We start from the raw sequence: 24,229 nt of genomic DNA on the forward strand, positions 1-24,229 counted from the left end.
AATATTAAAATTTTAATTTAAATATTAATAACAATTTATTAATGTTAAACTATAAATATTAATTATAATAAATTATCATTATAGTAATATGCATATAATATATAATAATTATTATAATATTTACCAATATTGAAATGTTAATACATTTTTATGAATTTTTAAATTAAAACTTAAATACATTTATAATTTATTTATAGAAGAATAAATAATTAGAAAAACGTAAAATTTACATCATGCAATATTCACATATTTATTGCTTGAAATAAAGTCTTTAATATTTTAGATTATGAAACTTCATAAATAGAAAATATTACAAAAGTAATATAGCTTAATAGAGTAATACTCACTCAATATCATAAGCTGCAGCAAATCTAAGGAAATATATAAATATTTTTAAGAAAACCAGGTTGCAGTTTCTCCGGAGCTGGTTATTAAAATCTGCACGGGTACTATTTTGCTTAACGAGGCGTAAGGAATCTTCAGAAACTTACGTAGAAACGTCTCGATCATCACAATTGAACTAAAAGTGAAATATATAAAACCATCTTTGCTGTCATCCATCCATTTCTTTAGTTCCTGCAAGAGAAACAGTGTCAGAACGCGAAGAAAACAAACTATGCACATTTGCTAATGCTGTCAGCAAATGTACCGTTTGTTAATAGTATTAACTACCCATATAACAAAGACTTCCAGAAGAACGTCCTTTCTTCCTTCCTTTAAAGACGTCTTTATATCTTGAAAATATTCCTAGGGTGGTCTTCGAATAAAATGAGTCATGTGCGTAATGTTTTGATGCTATCGATTACATGCTATCTTTTACATAAATATATGTATACAGAAAGACAGAATAACAAAAATTGAATAATAATGAACACGTGCCGCATTATCACATGTATATGCACCATTATTAATGCCCTGTAATTTTCCTGTGAAACTTTTTTGTATTTCCGTTGTGAAACAATCTAAAATTCAAAATTCTAATCCAATTGTCACGTTAATCGATAGCTCGAGCAAATAATTTATTTTTAAATTAATAGTTATCTATAAATCATTTTTTACGCACATGAGAAACAGGGGAACGATAGTATTGAAACCTTGAATTTACAGAAATTGACTCTCTCTTTTTAATTTGTTTTAAACACCCAGGTAAGCATTCTTTTTCGGAGTAATTCTTGAAGATGTGCAAGTTACGAAAAAAAGGAAGTTTTACTGCTGTCTCACGCATTAAATTATATATCGTTTTATACGATACGCATGATATCTTGTAACGATGATTACTTGAGTTAAAGAGCATCATGCTTGTGAGCTCGTGATTCGTTGGCATGCCATTGTTGGCATCAAAAAAAATAAAACTTGACATGAAAACGGATCGTAAAAGCCGACTTTCGGATTACAACATTTTATCTTCAGAATGGATCTGGAGATCACGGCAGGTGTTTACGGCTATATGCCACTTAACATGATGAGGATCAGCGACAGCTTCCTCTCCAATTCCCATATGTCCGGCCTGAAGTTCTACCCTATCAACCTGTCTTGCACTCGCGTCGTCAAGTAATCGAAAAACCATTTATCGTAGAGCGTGCGCAAGACGTTACAGAGACGTTGCCAGAAATTCATAAGGGTGGCGAAATCTAAAATGATATTCAACACAAAGGCCAAATTCTTAGGTTGACTGATTAACCATGGATACAGCAACGATGTGCTGATCCCAATCAAGGGAACTTTTAATAAGTGGCCGATAATCTCGAAACATTACACGCCGTGATCCTAATGACAAATAAAGTAGAGTATTTATTTTGTTGTATGAAATGCTAGATATTAATTAACGAATATTATTAGATTCACAAGAAACGATTTTATCAAAAAAAGTAAGAAAATAATACTTTAAAATATAATATTGCATTACATTAACTAAATAAATTTTTATTGCTAATTTAAAAGAAATATGGTTTTCTATTATGTTCCTCCATTATCACTGCGTCGTAAGGCGGGTTCTGTGGTTGCGCCAATTCTTTTATTGTCGGATTTCTTAAAAGTTAGGAAAGATCGTTTCCTGCCAGCATCCCAATAGCGTACATCGTATACACGGGCAAATATCTCTTCGCTATTTCAGAGGAAATGTTGTTCACCAACTCCTGGGACTGTCACGATATCAGTATTTGGATAAGGCTTCTTTAATGGAAAACTGCTGGTCATGTCGATCCTTCCTGGTCAGGCTCTTCATCAGTTGTTCGAACATGACAAAATGACCCTTGCTTTGAAAAGGAAATAATCCGAGCAAACAATACCCATCGCAAATTGACAGATATAAACAACCAAGAGGTGACACTCGCATTTTTCCATAAATTTATAAACATTTTGATCTAAACACTCAAGAATAATGAGTTAACTAAACATTACCAATTAATTTAAAGTCATTGAAACTTTTTTACTTCCGTACTTAATTTCCTTGAATCTTGTACTCTGTAGTAATATTCTTTTTTACATGTCGTACACTTGTCAGGTGATCTTTTTTGCATATATATATATATATATATATATATATATACACCCGTACATATAATATTAATTTACTTGTTATTTTAAATTTACCTTTAAATTTCTTTTTTATATGTTTTGGTATTTAAATCAATTTAGTTCTTTATTTAACATTGATTGAAATTAATTAAATTGCACCCTTTCGATATTATACCGTATTGCGAGCTGCTCATAACTGCACACGATTACAAACTAGCAATTTTAAATTTGTGCACAAGATACATGTACACCATATAATGCATAGTAAAAACAGAAAATGTATGTATACGTTTATGTCATAAATTCATAATAATTATCATGTAAATGCTATAGATGATATGCTTAAATTCGAAATTTGATTGACGCGCCAGATACGTTAATCGTGCTTTGAATAATCAGTCTTGTGAATAATCTAATGGTAGAAAGCATTTCATTGTCATTTGTATTTGTCATTTCGCCGTTGAATGAATGACGAGTACGAATGCTAATGCGTATGTTTCCATTGTTGCTTTCGTCTTCATAATCTGATCACTAGTTTTTAAAGGTTAAAGTTATCTACGATGTTAAAAATGCCAAAAACTCGTCATTAATATTTATTTCCATCAATGTACATAACGAATATGGTATGTAAACGATACATGCTTTTCTGCAAGTAAAATTAAGCTACCGGGTAACCTGTCGAAAAATTACATTACATTTAATAATATTTTATTAAGAAAAATAATTATGATTTCTTCAATAAATTTTTGACAGAGATATAAATAGAAAACAAAATATACAGCATTATTTATCTTTAATTAATGATTAATTTGTTTTGAACTTTTTCAAATATGATGTATTAGTATCTTTGCATATCAACTTCAACATGAATTGCACAATAAATACTATTACAATGATAATGATTATTGTGCAAAACAGGAGAAACCCGATTATGTCGACAAGAGACAATTGCCACCAGGTCATATCCATAGCGGGCGAACGTAGAGAATTTTCGCCGTACTTGATGACGTATTCGACCCAATAAATAGCTGTGTCAATAGCGCCCAGTGGTCGATCGAGGAATTGTCGGGATAAATTCCGCGCATTTTCCCTGAAGTAAAAATGAGTTATAAAAGTATAATCAATAGTCGTTAAAATAGATCATTAAAAATTCAATACATTCAAATTTAAGAAAATAATGAAACACAAATATACTATCCACAAATAGAAAAACATGAATAAGTTAAGCGCGCGTTATCTCAAGTATACATAAACAGTTCTTGTCCGAGTAATAATTTGTGATAATAATAAAATTATCATAAAACAAACTATAGTATCTTGTCTACCTGTACAGAGGGTCTTGTAATATCGCATTTAAAGCTTCATCCATGCTTTCTTCGGTAATCGTATTGACATCCAGTCGTATGGCAACGTTTTTGGAAACGTATGCATTGATATTCATAAATTGATCACCGAAAAGCGGTATACCGATCATGGGGACACCGAACGATATCGCTTCTTGCATGCTCATGAGTCCTCCGTGAGTAATAAAGGCTTTTAAATTATGATGTTCTACAAGATTAGACAATTTTATAATTTCTGCATTTTCAATGAAGAAAAGGCAATTTGCAATAACTTGAAAATATTTGAAATATTCAAAGTTAGTATATAATTAGTAATATTTCTCTAAACAAGAAGACCTTTTTCGGTCGTAGCTGGATTTTAGTATTCGTATGATTTTATGTATTCGTATGATTTTATATACTTTCTCAGACTCAACCAAACTGCGCGCCGTTACTTGTTTAGATTTGTATGTTACATGTATCAGTCGAATGTCTTTCTAGTTTGAAATCACACTGCCATCACATGCGTTCTAACTCATAGTCGGTTATTGCGAGAAATATTATCACAGCCTCAGTGGTTGAGAACATAACGAATACATAAAAGCACTAAGCCATCCAGCTACGACCAAAGAAGGCCTTTTTGTTTAGATTTGTATGTTACATGTATCGGTCAAAAATCGTTCTAGTGTCGATATTTTACAATACTGTCAATAATAACAAAAAATTAATATTATTGATAACATTTACAAATATTATAATGATTTGTTTTGTGTTTTTTTTAATGCTTGTGACAAGTAACAAAAATTAGATTAATAAAAATAAATATCTATTTATAAATATTATATTATTAATAAATATTTATATTTAAATTGAATGTTTAAATTTAAATGAATTGACAATTTATTTACAGAAAGATAAAGTGTCGGAGAAATATTAAACTCATGAAATACGCAATATTGACATACTTATTGATTGAAAAAAAGAGTTCGATATTTCACATTCTGCTGATAAAACTTTTATAAATAAAATACTGCAATACGCAGAAATAGTATAGCTAAATAGAATAATACTCACTCAATACCATAAGCTGCGGCATCCAAGGAGAAATATGAACATTTTCGGGCAAGCCAGGTGGCAGTTTCTCCGGAACTGGTACCTTCATTAAAACCTGCATAGGTGCTATTTTGTCTAAGGAAGCGTAAATGATGTTCAAGAACTTGCGTGGAAACGTTTCAATCATCACCATTGAACCAAAGGTGAAATATATAAAACCATCTTTGCTGTCGTCCATCCATTTCTTCAGTTCCTGCAAGAGAGAGACAGTGTGAGAGCGCTGAGGAAATCAAATCAACTATGAACATTTATTAAGGGGGCATATACATCCAGGAAGGTCAAAAAAATCGATTTTTTGATTATTACATATTTATAATGTTTAATATTTCGAGAATGTCTGGTGAAAATTTCAAACCAAAATTTCAAACCAAAATTCATACTCAGAATAGCAATAAAAGTTTTAACAATATAATTTGGAAAATAGTTTCAAAAACAATGCAGAGCGGTGCTATTACAATAGAAATTGCTGCATACATAGCTGCTTGCATATTCAACAATGATATAACTTCAACGAATGAGCATTATGAGCATTTCTTTCGGACCGAATGCACACCAATATGCTACGCACGAAGATGATCGCCGCATAGCGCAAACCGAAGTACATACGCGCACAGGAACAGACGAAAGAAGCGCGAATATGTCGTCAACAACAAAATTTAGATGATATGTGCATCGCATCTACTGCAGAAGACTTGTATTATGGCCCTGGAATTGACGACTTTGTGTAATTTAGAAAAATGTCATGTTTTCTTAATAAAAACGTATGTTGAATATTCAAACGCGGTTTTCTTGAAACGACATTTTTCAAACTGGTACCAGAAATATCTCGACAACCACTGAACCAATTTGCTTGAAATTTATACTGGCTATTCTACACATGATTATCGATCTCGTATCGGAGGGGTTTTTTTTTAAACCTCTTAGTTTTTTGGAGGGGGCGAGAAAACAAACAAATTTTGTCTTGAAAATCGCAACTTTAAGTTTAAACACCCGCCATTTGATCAAAAATTGATATTTTTAAAATCGGCCCCGATACACCAAAGATATTATTATATATTTTAAGATTCCATAAACATTTTTTGTTTCAGTTGAATTTGGCAAAGGTACACCTGGTACCGTTTTGGCCAATTTTTTCAGGGCTGCCTCTTCACGACACCATATCTCTGTCATTTTGCGCAATTTATTAATAAAAAAATCATAAAGTTTCTTCAAAATATATATTTTTAACTAAAAAAAGCCCCATTTGGGAACTCCAACAGTTTTTAAAACAAAAATTCCAGAAAATTGCCATTTTTTTGGCTTCTTGGGTGTATACGCCTCCTTTGCTATCAGCAAATGTACCATTTGCTAATAGTACTAACAACTCCTACAATAAATGCTTCCGAAAAAACGTCCTCTTTTTTCTCCCTTCAGGACATTTAATTGTCCTGTCGACATTCCTAAGGTGTCCCTTGAATAAAATGAATTTGTGCGTAATGTGACGATGTTGATGCTTACGCTATCTTTTGCATAGATATATGTATACGAAAAGATAGAACAACTACAATTGAATAATTATAATTAATAGGTGCCGTGTTATCATATGTAATATATGCACCATCATTAATACGTTATAATGTTCCTCCGGAATAAATTATTCTGTATTTTTGCTTTTAACACGTTATTGCGAAGTATTTTACAATAATATTACGAAATAATATTACGAGAATATTAGTGCGATTATAAATTCTAATGCAATTGTTATGTTAATCGATAATTCGAGAATGAGCAAACAATTTATTATTACATAATAAATGAAACAATCTATAAAGCATCTTCTACGCAGATGAAAAGCAAGGAAAAGAAGTATTAAAATCTCCGTTTTACAAAGATTTACTGGTTTTTTTTTATTAATTTTCTTTAAGGGGGCATATACACCCAGAAAGCCAAAAAATGGCAATTTTCTGGAATTTTTTTGGAAATTTTTGGCGTTATCGAACTGTGGCTTTTTTTAGTTGAAAATATACATTTTGAAGAAACTTTATAATTTTTTTTATTAAAGAATTGCGCAAAGTGTCGGAGATATGGTGTCGTGAAGAGGCAGCCCTGAAAAAATCTCCCAAAACGGTATCAGGTGTACTTTTGCCAAAAATCGACTAAAACAAAAAATGTTTATAGAATATAAAAATATATAATAATATCTTTGACGCATCGTAGCGAATTTCAAAAATATAAATTTTTTACAAAATAGCGAGCGTTTAAATTTAACGTTGCGATTTTTAAGACAAAATCTGTTTGTTCCCTCGCCCCCCCCCCCCCGTCAAAATAAAAAACTATGTGTCCTGAAAAAAAAACCCCTCCGATACGCAATAAATAATTATGTGTAGAATAGCCACTATAAATTTCAAGCAAATCGGTTTAGTGCTTGTCGAGATATTTCTGGTACCAGTTTGAAAAATGTCGTTTCGAGAAAAACGCGTTTGAATATTCAACATATGTTTTTATTAAGAAAACATGACATATTTTTAAATTACACAAAGTCGTCAATTCCAGGCCCATAATACAAGTCCTCTGCAGTAGACGCGATGCACATATCATCTAAATTTTGTTGATGGCGATTGGTTGTATTCGCGCTTCTTTTGTCCGTTCCTGTGCACGTACTTTGGCTTGCGCTATGCGGCGATCATCTTTGCGCGTAGCATATTGGTGTGCATTCGGTCCGAGAGAAATGCTCATAATGCTCATTCGTAATATTGAAGTTATATCATCGTTGAATATGCAAGCAGCTATGTATGCAGCAATTTCTACTGTAATAGCACCGCTGTGCATTGTTTTTGAGGCTATTTACAAATTATATTGTTAAAACATTTATTGCGGTTTTGAGTATAGCCACCAACGCAGCGCTTCAATAATATGTCTTTACTGAGATCATAGATACGAAATCAAAGGGACGGACCGTGGTCTACTAACAATATCTCAGCGGTGCGTCAATGTGCTATCAGGGCTATAACTTTGTCATTTTTCGGAATTTTGACTTGAAATTTTCACCAGACGTTCTCAAAATATTAAACATTATAAATACGTAATAATCAAAAAATCAATTACTTTTTACTTTCCTGGGTGTGTATGCTCCCTTAAACACTTAGGAAAGCACTAATTTCCGGAACGATCTTTAGAGATAAGACGCCAAAAAACACGTTTTACTGCTGTTTTGCGAATCAAATTATCTATCGTTTTACATTATACGCATGATACCCAGTAACGATGAATACTTGAGAGTAAAACTTGTTAGCAGTAAAACTTGTTTTTTTCTTTTTACTATAGTTAGAAATGTTATAGAGTATTATGCGTGCAAGCTTATGGATTCGTTGGCGTGCCCTATATCAAAAAAGTGAAAACAACCATGAAAAGGGGTCGTAAAAGTCGACTTACGGGTTGCAAAGTTTCGTCCTCGGCCTGAATGTGAAGGCCTCCCACGTCTACCACGGCAGGTGTCTTCGGCTGTATCCCATCTAGCGTAATTTGTGAGTTGATGAGGATCAACGACAGCTTTCTCTCCAATTCTCGTACGCTTGACATGTCCGATCCGAAATTCTTCCTTATCAACCTGTCTTGCACCCGCGTCGTCAAGTGATCGAAAAACCACTTATCGTAGAGCGTGCGCAAGACATTACATAGACGTTGCCAAAAATTCATAGGAGTAGTGAAACCTAAAATAACATTCGACACGAAGGCCAGATTCTCAGGCTGACCGATTAAACGAGGTAGCCATGGATACAGTGTTCCTGTGGTGCTGACTCCGATCAAGGGAACTTTCAACAAGTGGCCGATAATCGCGAAACATTGCGCGCCGTGAACCTAAGAAGGCAAATGAAGTATTTATTTCATTGTATAAAATGCTAAATATTAATTAACGGATATTATTGGATTCTTAAGAAACGCTTTTATGAAAAGAAGCAAGGAAATAATAATTTAAAATACAATATTGCATTACATTAGCTAGATAAATTTTTATTGCTGATTTAGAGAGAATATGATTTTCTATTGTGTACCTCCATTATCACTGCGTCGTAAGGCGGATTCTTTGGTTGCGCCAAATCTTTTATTTTTGGATTTTCTAAAAATTCGCAGAGATCGTTTCCTACCAACGTCCCAACAACGTAGGTCATATCCAAAGGCTCGTATCTCTTTACCATTTCATAGGAAACGTTGTTCGTGAACTTCATAGCTACTGGCAGTGTCACGATATCAGTGTAATTTGGATAAGGCTTTTTCAATGGAAAACTGCTGACCATGTCGACCTGATGGCCCTTTCTGGCCAGACCCTTCATCAGTTGTTCAAACATAGTGAAATGACTCTGGCTTTGTAAGGGAAATAGTCCGAGCAAACGATATCCATTGCAAACTGACAGATAGTACAACCAAAGAAAAATGATTGGTAACACTCGCATTTTTTATCCGCAATTTTATATAAATTTCAATCTTTACATTCAAGAATAATAAATTAACTATTTGTTAACGATTAATTTAAAGTCATTAAAGTTTTGTTATTTCCGTACTTAATTTCCTTTAATCTTGTATTATGTACTAATTATTTTTTCGCGTGTCATACACTTGTCACCTCGATCTCTTCCAGATGATCTCTTCTGCATTCATAACCGTAGATACATGTATTAATATAAACTTATTTTTTAAAGTTGTTCGTTTTATTTTAATTTATTTTAATATTTAAATTTTAAGTTAGTCCTTTAATTATTATGATTGTAATTAAATAAATCGCACCCTTTCGATATTATATCATACTAGCAGGTGAACGTAACTGTACACGACGACAGACTAGCGTTTTTAGATTTACATGTGTAACACACAACGCATAAAAACATAAAATGTGTGCATGTATAATAAATGCATAATACTATAGATGATAATGCTATAGATATGCCTGAATTCATACAAAATTTACTTGATGCTCTATAAAATATGTTACTCGTATTTTAAATAATTAGTCTCGCGGAAAATTTTAAAAATAAAATATTTTTAAACTACAAAAACTTGGCGTTGCTAGATGTTTAAATATAATCTAAATAAAATGTTGTAAAATATAATAGTTATAGTAACTTTAAAAATTTTAATGATTTACAATGCTACTTGTAAAAGAAACAAATGTTAAAAAAATTTAATCTTTAACTTTCTTCGCGTAATTACTTTTACAACGCATATGTTACAAGTGTTACATTTATCGCGTTCTTTGTTATTTCAATTCTTTTAATTGATTTCTTATTTAGCAGCGCCAAGTTTTTGTAGTTTAAAAATTTTTATTTTAATAAAATTTTCTCATTTTTGTTTCCTCTTTAATTTTTTGAGATTAAATGTTATATATTGAAATTTTTTTTTAATTAAGTACATCCACTTAGGTTAGAACAGAAAAATTTTTCAATAAAAATACAACGATAGTATCACTTGAATTTTATTTAAAAAGGAATTAAAGATACTGCCCCTTGGGTTTTATTTAAAAAATAAAGATACTATCACTTGCATTTTATTTGTTACAAGTATTATAACAGTTCTTTCAAAGAGCAATATATTCTCTTTATAATTGGTACAATTTAAAGATTTCTATGTTTTAACTATGTTTTCTTCAATAAATTTCTGTGCAGAGATAAGTATAAAACAAAATGTACAGCATTTGTTCGTGATTGCACGACGAGGAAAAGGTGCGTGTGCAAACTTGAGATACCGATATCACTCGAGTGAACGCGACAGAGAGAAAGACACATATTCTGTTGACGTAGACGGCCGACAAGACCATTGTCGAAGATGAACGCAATTATATGAAAAAGAGATGCACTGATCGAAAAGGCAAAGCGTACAGTGCTGATCATTAGAATTACAACACTTTTTCTTCGATAGTTTTTGGAATGTAGACTTCCTCATCAAGCGGCAAACGTAATTGGTTCTTACCTGTGGATTCAACAATTACGTTCACCGATCGATGAGCAAGTCTACATTCCGAAAACCATCAAAGAAAAAGTGTCGCAACTCTTATGACCAGCACTGTAGGTACGTAGCGATCATCTGATCTGTGCGGTTTGGATGAACGGGAGCGGGAATTGATTGGAGTTTAGAAACGTGCCCACGAATGTGATGATTGAAATATGTCTTTAATAGCAATGATGCGCAAATTGTTTGCGATAAGTAAATTTTTCACAACGTGAATGTTCATAGCCGCACAATATTGTCTTCTGGCTTTATAATGTCAGATCGATTATCTGCTACTCGCAAACGCGCCTTCTCACTAGACGAGATTTCGACCGTTTCGCTCGAAGTCCTTAACGAATCTAATAAACCGGTACGAGATTTAAACAGTCGACGACCGAGCGACCGTTTGATGGAAGCAAGTCGGAGGAAGAGATCTTGCGCGGCAAATTGTACCACTGGTCACAGCTTCTTTAATAATTGCCAATGGCAACTGTGTGGATTTTAAAGAACAGATAAATATTTTTCTCGGTCGCAACCGCTGACTCGCTTCCGTAGTACACGTGAACGTAAAGAGAACTTGGATTCGACTCTGTGTTGACCAAATATCAGTTGTAAATAATTAACTATTTAGGTAAGAACAAAGAAAAATAGAATACATGCGTATGAATTTCTGTTACAGCAATGATACAGCAAGTAAACAATTTTTAAATGACTAATCAACCGAACAATATTCTGAAGAGATAATTATGTACAAAGATTAAAAGTGAATATAATGAAGTTAAATTTTGCTTTATTTGAGTCAATCGCAAACAGCATTATTTATCTTTAATCAATCATTAATTAAAAATAAATAATGCTGTTCGCGATCGACTCAAATAAAGCAAAATTTAATTTCATTATATTTACTTTTAATTTCTGTACATAATTATCTTTTCAAAATATCGTTCAAATTACCACCAATTTATATCCACCGCGGGCGAATGCAAAGAATTTTCGCCGTACCTGATGACGTATTCAATCCAATAATTAACTACGTCGATAGCATTCATTGATCAATCGAGGAATCGTAGTGATTCCGCGCAGTTTCCCTGAAGTAAAAATGATTTATAAAAGTGTATTTAATAGCCGTTAAAATAGGTGATAAAAAATTCTATATACATACAAATTTAAGATAATAATAAAATACAAACATTATTATGCAAAAATAGAGAATAAGTTACGCGTACGTTATCTCAAGTATACATAAACAGTTTTTATCCGAGTAATAATTTGCGACAATATTAGAATTATCGCAAGTTAAGACGTGGCGTCTTGTCTACCTGTACAGAAGATCTTGTAATATCGCGTTTAAGACTGTATCCATACTTTTCTCGATAATCTCATTGACGTCCAGTCGTATGGTAATATTTTTGACAACGTAGGCGTTGATATTCGTAAATTGATCGGCAAAAAGCGGTATAGGGCAAAGTTACCTGTTATGAGATTTCTTTTTTTTTAAGCTTATAATTTATTTAATTTATACCACTTTATACCATAATTTATACCATTAATTCCTATTTTTATAACCAAATTATAGTAAATATATTTAAGTTTCATCGCCAAAAGTTAGCAATCGATAATAGTTATAGTTTGTTGTATATGACATTTTTTGCCAAAATTGCCAATTTTGCTAATTAAAAAAAAAGGGTTCCTAATATGATACACAAAGATTTTTATATTTGATATGAAATTGGTCTTATCGACTTAGATATTACTTGGTTCAAATTAAGCTTCAGATTCCAAATCTAGTTGACCAATCGAATAGATCTTTCGATATTCAAAAACTTATGTACGTAATATTTTTCTTCAAAATCAATTCTATTAGAGATATTTTAAAGTGCTAATGCTGATAACCTTCGAGCCTCATAATTCAAAAGTCCTCAATAAAAAACTTTGTTATAGCGTTTTGGAAAGCTCTCGAAGTCAGAATATGCAATAATAAATAGGGATTTTTAAGTGCTTCATATTACAAGTTTCACGCTTTGCGGTTTTACAATCACCAAATCTAATATTTATAATTAAACAAATCATCATAGTCCGTATTTTTCTATTAATACGGCTTTACTCTATCGCTGCATGCAGAATTTATTATCAAATATTTGTTTATTTTATAATAAACAAAGTTTAAGACTCATTTCAATAAAACTTGACGACATTCATTTTGAATAATATTTTTTCAACGACAGCACGCACGATCTAATAATGAATTTTCTACTAAATAGATTTCACCCCACGAGTAATAAGTTTATAATGGTACTAACCATATGCGTTTATTAATGTAGCAGAAACCTCGCTACCTCATATAAGGAACCTGTCCCATAATAGGTAACTGTACCCTACCGATCACAGAAACACCGCACGATATCGCTTCTTGCGTGCCCATGAGTCCGCCATGGGTGATAGGCTTTTAGGAATATTAGGATGTTCTACAAGATTCATTTATATACCAGCAGTTTTATAACTTCTGCAAATTTAAAAAAGACAATTTGCAATGATTTTTGGATCATTTAGAATTTATAAAAATTAGTATATAATAATTAATACTTAATATTATTATTAATAACAGATTATTGTTATTGATAATAATAATATAAATACAATATTAATATTTGAATTTAAATATTAATAATAATTTATTAATGTTAAACTATAAATATTAATCATAATAAATTATCATTATAGTAATACTTATAATAATATTAAAAAATATTGTAATGTTAATTAATATTTATAAATGTTTAAAATAAAACTTAAATAAATCTTCTATAATTTATTTATAGAAGAATACATAATCGGAGAAACATGAAATTTACATGATGCAATATTCACATATTTATTGCTTGAAAGAAAGTTTTTAATAATATTTTAGATTCTGATAAAATCTTCATAAATAAAAAATATTGCAGAAGTGATATACATAGTTTAAAATAGAGTGATACTCACTCAATATCATGAGCTGCGGCATCCAAGGAGGCGTATGAATATTTTTGAGCAAACCAGGTGGCAGCTGGTATCTTCATTAAAACCCACATGGATGCTATTTTGCTTAACAAAGCGTAAAAAATTTTCAGGAACTTGCGTGGAAACGTCTCGATCATCACCATTGAGCCAAAAGTGAAATATATAAAACCATCTTTGCTATCGTCCATCCATTTTTTTAGTTCCTGCAAGAGAGACAGTGTCAGAGCACGAAGAAAGCAAAACTATGCACATTTACTAATGCTGTCAGCAAATATACTATTTAATAATATTAACGACTCTTATAACAAAGACTTCCAAAGGAACGTCCTTTCTTCCTTCCTCTGAGACGTGTGTGAAAAAGCTTCGCACTTTTTGTATTTTTTTAATTGTGCTGTACTGTGCTACGTTTGTGCTAATTTGTGCTGCAATTCGCAGCTCAATAACATGGAGCATTTTTTTAATAAATAAAAAACCAAATTTTTGCCAGGTCCGTACTTTTCGAATTTTTTATTTTTCTTAATTGTGCTGCGTTGGGCCACGTTTGTGCTGACTTGTGCAATAAGGAAAAAGTCGATAACTCAAAGAAAAATTGCAAAAAAAAACAAAATAATAATTACCAGCCCCGCACTTTTTTGCAACACATTTCAAATTTTTTATTAAAATGCTATTAACTTGTGCCATGTTGTGCCGTCGGAAAAATATCAATATCTCATTTTGTTTCGATAAAAAATTTTACAAAGATAAATGAAAAAAGTATAAATAATTTGCAATGGTTGTAATACTTAAAGAAATATAAATATTCTAGAAGTTGTGGTTTTATACTGAAGTAAAGCTGAAGTAAAAACAAGAGATAATAATCTCTAGCAGCTTAGATATTAATAAAAATTAATGAAAAAGTGGAGGAGTAAATAAAAAATTTTACATTTTCGAAATTTCTTCAGTTGTACCAGAATGTGCTAGAGTAGCACAACTTTTCCTAATGACAAAATTTCCGTAGAACGACACATTTCGCAGTCAGACAAATTTATGGAACAAACATTAGGAATTTTAGGAATAAAAAATTTCAAATTCGTATAACTTGCGAACAGAAAAAGATAATCGAATTTTGCGAGTTGTGTTGACTCGTGCTACGCAAAATCCATGAGGCACAAGCACAAAAAGCAGGGATTAGCTGAGAGAAACAATTATAATTAATGAAAAAAGGGAAGGGTGAATTAAAAATTATGTTCAATTATATTTATTTTCAAAATTAATGTTAGAAATGTGTCTGTTTATCAATTGTAATCAGTGGTTATATAAGAAAATATATTTTAGTTTTCTTATAGACCTAAGCATTGATTACAATTAAAAACATCAACACGTGTTTAACAAATATAAGGTTTACTTAGTACAAATACACAAACGGGATTTTATTATTGCAAACAATTGTTCCGCATCTGTTAGCATAATGTGGCACAATTAAGGAAAAATCGAAAATGTCAAATTTTGCAAAATTGAAATTTTTTATTCCTAAAAATTCTGATTCAAAATTTAAATGTACTGCGAAATGTGTCGGAAATTTTGTTATTAGGAAAAGTTGTGATGCTACTCTTGCACATTTCGGCACAACTAAAGAAATTTCAAAAATGTAAAATTTTTGATTCACCCCTTCTCTTTTTCATTAATTATAATCGTCTCTCTCAGTTAATCCCTGCTTACTGTGTTTTTACTTCAGCTTTACCTCAATATAACATCACAACTCCTAGAATATTTATATTCTTTTAAGTATTACAACCATTACAAATTATTTATATATTTTTCATTTATCTTTGTAAATTTTTTTTATCAAAACGGAATGAGATATTAATATTTTTTCGACGGCATAACACGGCACAAGTTAATAGCATTTTGATAAAAAAATTTGAACTGTGCCGCGAAAAAATGCGGGGCTGGTAATTATTTTTTCTTTTTGTAATTTTTTTTTGAGTCATCAACTTTTTCCTTATAGCACAAGTCAGCACAAACGTAGCACAACACAGCATAATTAAGAAAAATACAAAATTTGAAAAGTGCGAGGCTGACAAAAATTTGGTTTTTTATTTATAAAAAAATGTTTCATGTTATTGAGCTGCGAATTGCGACACAAATTAGCACAAACGTAGCACAATACAGCACAATTAAAAAAAATATAAAATTCAAAAAGTACGGAGCCAACTTTACACACATTCCTCTGAGGACGTTTTGATATCTTAAAAATATTCTTAGGACAGTTCTCGAATAAAATGGGTCATGTGCGCAACATTACTCTTTTGATGCTATCCGTCATGCTATCTTTTGCATAAATATATGTATACGAGAAGATAGAATAACAACAATTGAATAATAATTAATTACCGCGTTATCATGTATATGTGTCGTAGGCAAATAGCAATTTTAGGAAAATAGTAACTGACTACGCAAATAGCATTTGCCTGGTCAAATAGAATTAAAAACACAAAATCCCTGTTTTAAGGCGATGCTGGACCAGTCTCTACTACATGCTTATTTTTATGCACAAACAACTCTTAATTGGCTTTACAGATTGCAAAATCCTTTTACACAATTAAAATAGTGATAAAAGCACACCTCGCTAGCTATAATTTAATACGATAAACAAAAGTTGATTAAAAAATTATAGTTTAATTATCGGTTTCTGCAGCTGACTCGTAACAACATATGCTCATATAAAAATTTTAGACATTATGTGTATGAAATAAGTAGCTAGCGAGATGTGAATTACGGGGGTATTCTCATGTCAAGGTCAAAATTTTAAGCATATTTTAGGAATTTTTTTATAAAGAAAATAAAACGCAATCTTTTTAATCTTTTTATATGTTATTACTTGCATCTTGTAGCTTAAAAAAAAATTTTTTGGTCATAATTTATTAATATTTTGTGTATGCTTTCTGAAGTCAAAGATAGTGCCTTAAAAAAAGCATTGTCAGCGGTGCAAGTGATTTCAGCTCACACTGTCATCTGAAACAAAAAAGTAAAAAAGATTCTTAATCTGTATGCTTGTCGCTATCGCAGGTACCAGAATTGGTCATTTTTATAAAAAAGAAACGAAATAGCGGCCATTTGAAATTTTGAAGCAAAAAATCACAATTTTTTCGTGTTTATTGGTGGTCAAAAAAATTAGAAATTTTCATTTAAAAAAGCGATTCTGGTACCTGCGAGAGCCAATCATATGTAGATTATGCTCAAAAAATTTCAGACCAATCGATTGGATAGTTTTTTATTAATCACCTGCACCGACCAAAGAAAGTGGTTTCGAGAAAAACGCGTTTAAAGTTTTCTTAGTTGATTTTTCGAAGAAAAAATATACTTACACTAATCGGCTATGCCTGCTCCATACAATAGGCCTTCAGCTTCCTCAAAGGCATCGTTTTCTTCTGCCCTAGCCGCCCTCAAAGCTGCTCTGGCCTCTTTTGAAGCCGCAGTGCTACAGTGCTCCGCCTTTGTTATGCGCGTTTCGTCGTGCGTCTCCATGAAATTTATAGCTTGCGGACCGATTGTCACACCCATAAGTTCCATTATTTTAATTGAAGGTTTAAAACCTTTATTAAAGATGCATGCTGCTGTAAGTGTGGCAATTTCTAATATTTTTTTCCAGTAAAAACGTGTTTGGGAACCAAATTCCACACGCAAGCGTTGAAAGATTCGTTATTATTTTGAGTGTTTGCCCCCAAGCATCTTTCTAAAAGATCCTCGGACGATAAGTCTTCATAAATAGGCTTAATCAAAGCTGCAACTTTATCATCAAATGCTGGTGGATGTTTATAACTTGCTTCTTGATTTACTGTCTTGAGTTGCTGCCACTTGCACCAAGATTTCGGTCCCTTTGGGCAGTAAGAGTGTTGCGGATTTTCGTCCGTAGAAGTCATGTGATAAAATGTCGCCCACACAGCTTTTCTCATATCTTCAATAGAATCAGCGTGTCTTTGAATAGCCAATCCGTAATAAACCGACATTTCTTCCATTTTTTTATTTGTCAATTGAATTGTTTTTGGCTCGTTTGTTTTTTTTTGAGTACTTTTGTTTGGAGTTACTTGTAATTGCTTTTGCGCTTTTTTGTATTAAGTAAGCATTTTTTTGCATCTTTTACACGTTTGTACATACGTTTTTTTACATGCAAAATGCATTCTTTTTTTTTACAATAAGGTCATTTCCGTATGGATTTTCTTCTAATAAATTCTTAAAAGTTTTTGTATTTTCGTCGCCTATATAATGACTATACTTGACTCCGTACTTTTCTTCAGATCGTTTGAACATTTCAATTATTCCATTTACCTCCATCTTAGCGGCACTACCTTCGTGATTAGCTTCACATTTTTCTGCATGTTCTTCGTACCAAGTACTACACTCAACACTTTCTTCTTTGCCTACCTAAGCATGACATGCTTTACACATACTTGATTTAACAGTGACGTCTATAATTTTATTGCTATATTTACCAATCAAAGACACAATGCCTAAAAGCGATGAAAATCCACGTTTAGACCACGAGCCGTCACCAGATACTGTAAGTTCATTGATTGGATGCCCATGAGCTTGGTTTTTTTCTTTTTCTTCATTTACGGCTCTTTTAAAAACTTCTTCAGCTACCGATTTTACTGCGATGCTTATATTATTTATTATTGCATAATATCCATGATTGCTAAGTTCTTTACACATATCCATCAATCCACAGAACATATTTATGCCGCTTATGCCCACACCAAGTAATCGCATAACAAAAACGAATCGTCTATTAATTTCAAATGCATTTGTAACTAAAGGGCTAGAATTAATTAAAACTTCTTGACAAGGACACTTCACACAAAGTTAAAAACCCAATTCTCGCTGTGCTTTTTTTAAAAATTGAGTGTCACCATCACACTTTTTACACTTTAATAAGTTTTGTAATGTTGAAAAAATCAAAGTAAAACTTATAATGCAGTAGCTAAAAGTAGGATCAACATTTGCTTCAAAATCGCCAGCCTGTTTTAGTTTCTTGGCTGAAGTACTAACAAAATCGGTGTCTTTTTCGGCAGTATGTTGATTTCCTCGAAACGATCTTTTTCGTGCAGGTGCTCCTTGACGTCTAGAACTTTTTCTCGATGATTTTCTATCCATTTTACTCGATCTTTACTCCTCGAATAGCAAATGCCGACTGAAAACTGGTTCTAAAAAACTTACGTTGCGGTAAGGTCACACACAAAGAAAAATAATCGTTGTATACTAACACAGGTTAAGGAAGAGTCTTAGGTAGGATACACATACAATAGGCACAAATATAAGAATCCCAAACGGTCAAAAAGGGGAAGTTTCAAACACAGCGTCGCTATAGTAACTGCCACGCGTTAGTAACTGCCACGCGCTCGGCGACGCGCTCACTTTTACGGTCTACAACTCTGGAAATAATTCGAATTTTTTAATAAAACTTTAACATCATATTCTCCTAATGATGTACTTTCAAAATATGTAAAAAAAAATTGATTTTTTTGACTCGACACATGAGAATACCCCCTTAAATCAAAAAACAATACGAACAATACGGTGCTTGCAGAATGATCCTAGGAGCTTTAGTATAAAAAATATAAATGTATGAAAATTGTTTATGTAATTTTTACATATATTGGTGCGAAGAGCATAAATTGCGTTCACGGTAGTTCAAAAATCCTGCATTAGAGGCGCTAAACTTAAAAAAACAAAGAAAGATGAGTGCGTTTGACACATTGAGTAAAAAGACACAGGAGAGCTACAATGTCAAGCCAATTAGCGCCCTTAAGCAGCCATCTTAAGCGTCCACTTTATATAGCTACTTCCGTCCCCAATTGTTGTACTAAATGCTCCCTCCGTGTCTTTTTACTCATTGGTTTAACAAAGAACGCTAGCCTATTACCCTTAAGTTTCGTTTGTGCAAGCCGTAACCGCTAACTTATGCCGGAATCTGTAAAAAATTGACCAATCATAGTCGATTATTCTTCTGTAAATCGATTATGATTGGTCAATTTCATACAGATTCCGGCATAAGTTAGCGGTTACGGCCTGCATAAACCAACCTTTAGGGGAATTCACACCTTGGCAGAAAAACAGAAAGCAGAAAGCAGAGAGCCAATAGGAACGCGCTAGTAGTATACAGTTTCAATTTTCTGCTACAGACTATATCCACTTACTACCAGTGCGAGTTCTGATTGGCTCACTGCTTTCCGCTTTCCGCTTTTCCGCCAAGGTGTGAATTCTCCCTTACTCTTCGCCCCACGCGCGACCTAAAGTTCGTAGAAGAAAAATCTGTTGTAATCTAAAGTACCGACGTCGAATAAGTCGTCAGTCTAGCATCGTCTTAAAAACCCAATAATTATACAACTTTTGTGCTTTTCAAGCAGGCATGTTGTGTATTTAAAGTAGAGAATTAAAAACACAAAATGCCTGCTTTAAAAACACAAAAAATATGTAATTCATTCTAACCTATCCTAACCAGGCAAATGCTATTTGCCTAGTCAGTTACTAATTTTCCTAAAATTGCTATTTGCCTGTGATATATGCACCATTATTAATGCCCTTTAATTTTCTTCTGAAACTTTTCTATATTCTCGTTTTTAAAACGTTATTGTAAAATATTTTTCAACAAAACAAAACAATCCAAAATTCTAAATTTTAATACAATTGTCACGTTTATCGATAGCTTGATCATGAGCAAATAATTTATTATTAAATAAGTAGTAATTTATAAATCATTTTCCACGCACATGAGAAGCAAGGGAACGATATTAAATTAATTAAATTAATAGAAAAATCGTGATATTACTAATTTTTACTCGACATGCTGTGTTACGACCGGAAAAACAATTCGGCGCACATTCTAGTTGAATTCGAAGAAGTATATAAAATCACACGAATAAACATAGGCATTAAGATCTAGCTATGACCGAAGAAAGCCTTCTTATCATCATTGTGTTGAAGTCTTAATTTTACAGAAATTTATTCTCTTTCTTTTTAGATTGCTTTGAACACTCAGATAAGCATTCATTTCTGGAACAATCCTTGAAGACGCATAAGTCATGAAAAGAAAGGAAGTTTTACTGTTGTCTCACGCATCAAATTATATATCGTTTTATACGATACGCATAATATCCGGTAATGATAATTATTTGAGTATGAAGCATTATGCGTGTGAGCTCGTAATCCATTCCCTTACGGAAATGAACTATTGGAAAGCCAATAATCACTATTGACTTACAATAGTGATTATCCATTCTCTAATAGTGATTATGTAGCATCTAATGATTGGATTATTCGCAATAATCATTTCCTAATAGTTTTTGAATGAGTGATTATTGATTTCATAATAAGATTATTTACAATAATCATTCCCCAATAGTTCTTTTATGGAAAGATTATTGATTTCATAATCAGGTTATTTGGAATAATCATCAGCATACTACTTTTAATAGTTAATATATAAATGATTATTAGTCGACTATTCATAATAAATCCAAAAAGAACTGGATTGTTTTATACGTATATTAAACGCAAGTATGGTATAAAACAAGTATAGGCATAGGTATATGGCAGAGATGTATATAGGTAAAACGATTTTTATACGTTAATGCAATATATGTTTATTATAATCGTTTTTATTACGTATATATAATACGGAACGTATTTTATACATTGAAAAATGGTTTATAAAATGCCAAAAATGTATTTACGTTTATAACACGTATAAAAATAGTATAAAATACTATCATATATTAATTAAACGTTTCTTAAATACGTTTATGATTTTTAAAAGTTGTCCCTTTAAATAACGTATCAAAAATAGGATTTAATATCCAGGAATGATATACTTTTTAAATATGTTAATAAAAGTTTAAGCGTAAATTATATTTATACGTTTTTATTGCAGCAATATTTAAACAAATAATAAACGTATTTTATACACATTTGGTATAGCTAATTATAGGTTTATTAAAAACGTATATTATTTATGAAATAAAAAACATTTATAAATTATTTCAGAAATACCGAATACGATTAAAATCCAAGACATTCAAGTATTAATAGTTATTTTATACGTAAAAACATATTACGGTGCTTTCAAAAATCAAGCAATTTGCTTTGGTTTTGAGTCAAACATAGACTTTGTACTACGTCTATGGTCTCAAAACTTTTTCGCGACGCCAGTTTTCGCGCCTTCGCGGTTTGCGCGGCTTCCACTAGGTGGCCATGCCGCGGGGAATTTTCTCGTGAGTTGAGTGCGGCCACAGCCATTATATCTAGGCGCCACCGTGACCGTCTTTCTCAATCGCACTTCAGTGAAACTTTTGTGAACTAATTGCTGTAACCTCGAGACGAATTTCGCTCTCGTTTTTTTCAAATGTGATGTGTATGTGGTTCGCTGTTCCGCATAAAATTTTATATTTTTACATGCAAAAATAACAAATTGTATTGTTATTAAATCTTGTACATAAATGTTTAATTCAAATTTAATCTTTATTTAATTCTATTGAGCGAAGAAGAAATATTTTTTGGAAACTATAATTTATTACGTTTAATTATTGATTTATCAATACATATTTTATAAAAATATAGTGACTATTGGGCTCAAATAATTTTTCAATAGTTCTGTGTAATAGTTTGTCCCAATAATCCGCGAAAAAACTATGACGAATAATCCAATAGTTTTATTAATAGCTTTACTAATAGTTACAATAGTCCATGTCCGTAAGGGTTGGCGTGCGATATATCATATAAAAAGTGAAAATGGCCTGAAAACAGGTTGTAAGAATCGACTTACGGGTTGCAACGTTTCATCTTCATGAATGTCAAGTCCTCCCACATCCACCACGGCAAGTGTCCTCGGCTGTATGCCACCTAACGTGATGTGAGAATTGATGACAGCTCTCTTGATGAACGACAGCTCTCAACGTCAAAATAATTATTTGCAACTTATGCTTGTACTCTTTTGATTTTAAAGTCCAAGATTTCTTTCTTGAACACAGTACTGTTGAGAAACATAAATATTATCACACAAAATAAGTCCATGAATGAAGAAACTTCGATCTACATCCCAATAAGCAGACATTTTTTAAACGTTTCTTAAATGTTTTTTTATATTAAAAATATTTTTTATATTTAATTTAATTATTGTATTATATTGACATATACTCTAGTTGCATTCTTATATTTAAACAAATAATAGAAAAGTTATTCTAGATGGTATTCCGCATTTGTAAAAATAGTAAAACACTATAATTTTATATGTGTTTATTTAAATAATATCCTTTTAAATTTCGTTTTTTCGATAACATGTATTGACTTGATTATACATGTACACGTATCAGCACAAAGTGTTCACAGGTCATCACAAATGATCAGTTCGCAGCAGTCACAGAAGTTAAGCATTGTTCACCGAGGTCACTACTTGGATGGGTAACCGCTTGGAAATTTGGAAAAAAAATTCTTAGAACTTTTTTTATTGCAAAAAATGTTTTGAGTTGTAGTACTGAATGAACCTAATTAATTAAATACGTAAGAGAAATGCATAAAATGTACGTCCCTTTTTCATCTATTACTCGTTTATTAGATATCTTGTAAACGTCTAATAGACACATTCCTCAGAAAGATAAATAAGAAATTTACTTGGTTCTAAACAAACCGTTATGTACACTAAAATTGCGTCGATTGAACATTACATTTCAAAAAGTTTTCAATCTCATTTATACTTCACATTTTACAGCACTTTTCACTTTTAACATATATGAGTCAAAATTTGATTTAAGAGCTTTAACAATAAGAGGAAGGTACCCGATTCAATAACTTTTATGATTAGAGACATAGTAATCTACAAAAATTTCTACACAGGTAATCACAAAGAATGTTAGAATTACAACAATGTTCATAATGACCCATATCTGTGAAAGTAATATGCCTTCTCACTCAAAAAGTAAAATTTCAAACCAGGAAGGTCAGGGAAGAAAGAACAGATTTATGAGCGAGAACCCGGGGCTAGAAATAACTTTTTCATCATCTATTTGCATATGAAGCATTATTTTATAAATTATTCAATTGTAAATTCTGTTACGATAAGCTTCGTGGGAAGTAAAAACTCATTACATGGAAGAATATATCTAAACATGTTTGAATTAAAAATAACCGATCACAGCATGAGTATCAATCAAAAAATTTACTCATTGACGGGTATTATAGTAATTTTGGTCATTTGTTTGATTAAATCTTATATGTTCACTAGGATTATATTTTTCCATGTAATGTGTTTTTACTTTCCACGAAGCTTATCGTAACAGACTTCGCAG

General features: G+C 31.8%; 2 protein-coding genes and 1 pseudogene across 2 annotated transcripts; all 3 read right to left on the minus strand.

The window, feature by feature from the left end:
* Positions 1-353: 353 nt before the first annotated feature.
* On the minus strand, positions 354-2,491 carry LOC120357626 (annotated as a pseudogene).
* A 603-nt stretch (positions 2,492-3,094) lies between these two features.
* LOC105201745 (UDP-glucosyltransferase 2) lies at positions 3,095-9,806 on the minus strand. Its single transcript, XM_011169914.3, has 5 exons — positions 8,984-9,806; positions 8,364-8,789; positions 4,914-5,145; positions 3,843-4,068; positions 3,095-3,607 (listed from the first exon to the last, which is right to left on the minus strand). Exons 1-5 carry the CDS (start codon positions 9,380-9,382, stop codon positions 3,322-3,324), a joined length of 1,569 nt encoding a protein of 522 aa, XP_011168216.3. The 5' UTR covers positions 9,383-9,806; the 3' UTR covers positions 3,095-3,321.
* Positions 9,807-16,751: 6,945 nt separating this feature from the next.
* LOC120357546 lies at positions 16,752-18,138 on the minus strand. The gene is made up of 2 exons (XM_039448235.1): positions 17,258-18,138; positions 16,752-16,904 (listed from the first exon to the last, which is right to left on the minus strand). Exon 1 carries the CDS (start codon positions 17,906-17,908, stop codon positions 17,525-17,527), a length of 384 nt encoding a protein of 127 aa, XP_039304169.1. The 5' UTR covers positions 17,909-18,138; the 3' UTR covers positions 16,752-16,904; positions 17,258-17,524.
* Positions 18,139-24,229: the final 6,091 nt, after the last annotated feature.

Source organism: Solenopsis invicta, chromosome 4 (genome assembly GCF_016802725.1).
Source record: "Solenopsis invicta isolate M01_SB chromosome 4, UNIL_Sinv_3.0, whole genome shotgun sequence".
Taxonomy (NCBI): Eukaryota; Metazoa; Arthropoda; class Insecta; order Hymenoptera; family Formicidae; genus Solenopsis; species Solenopsis invicta.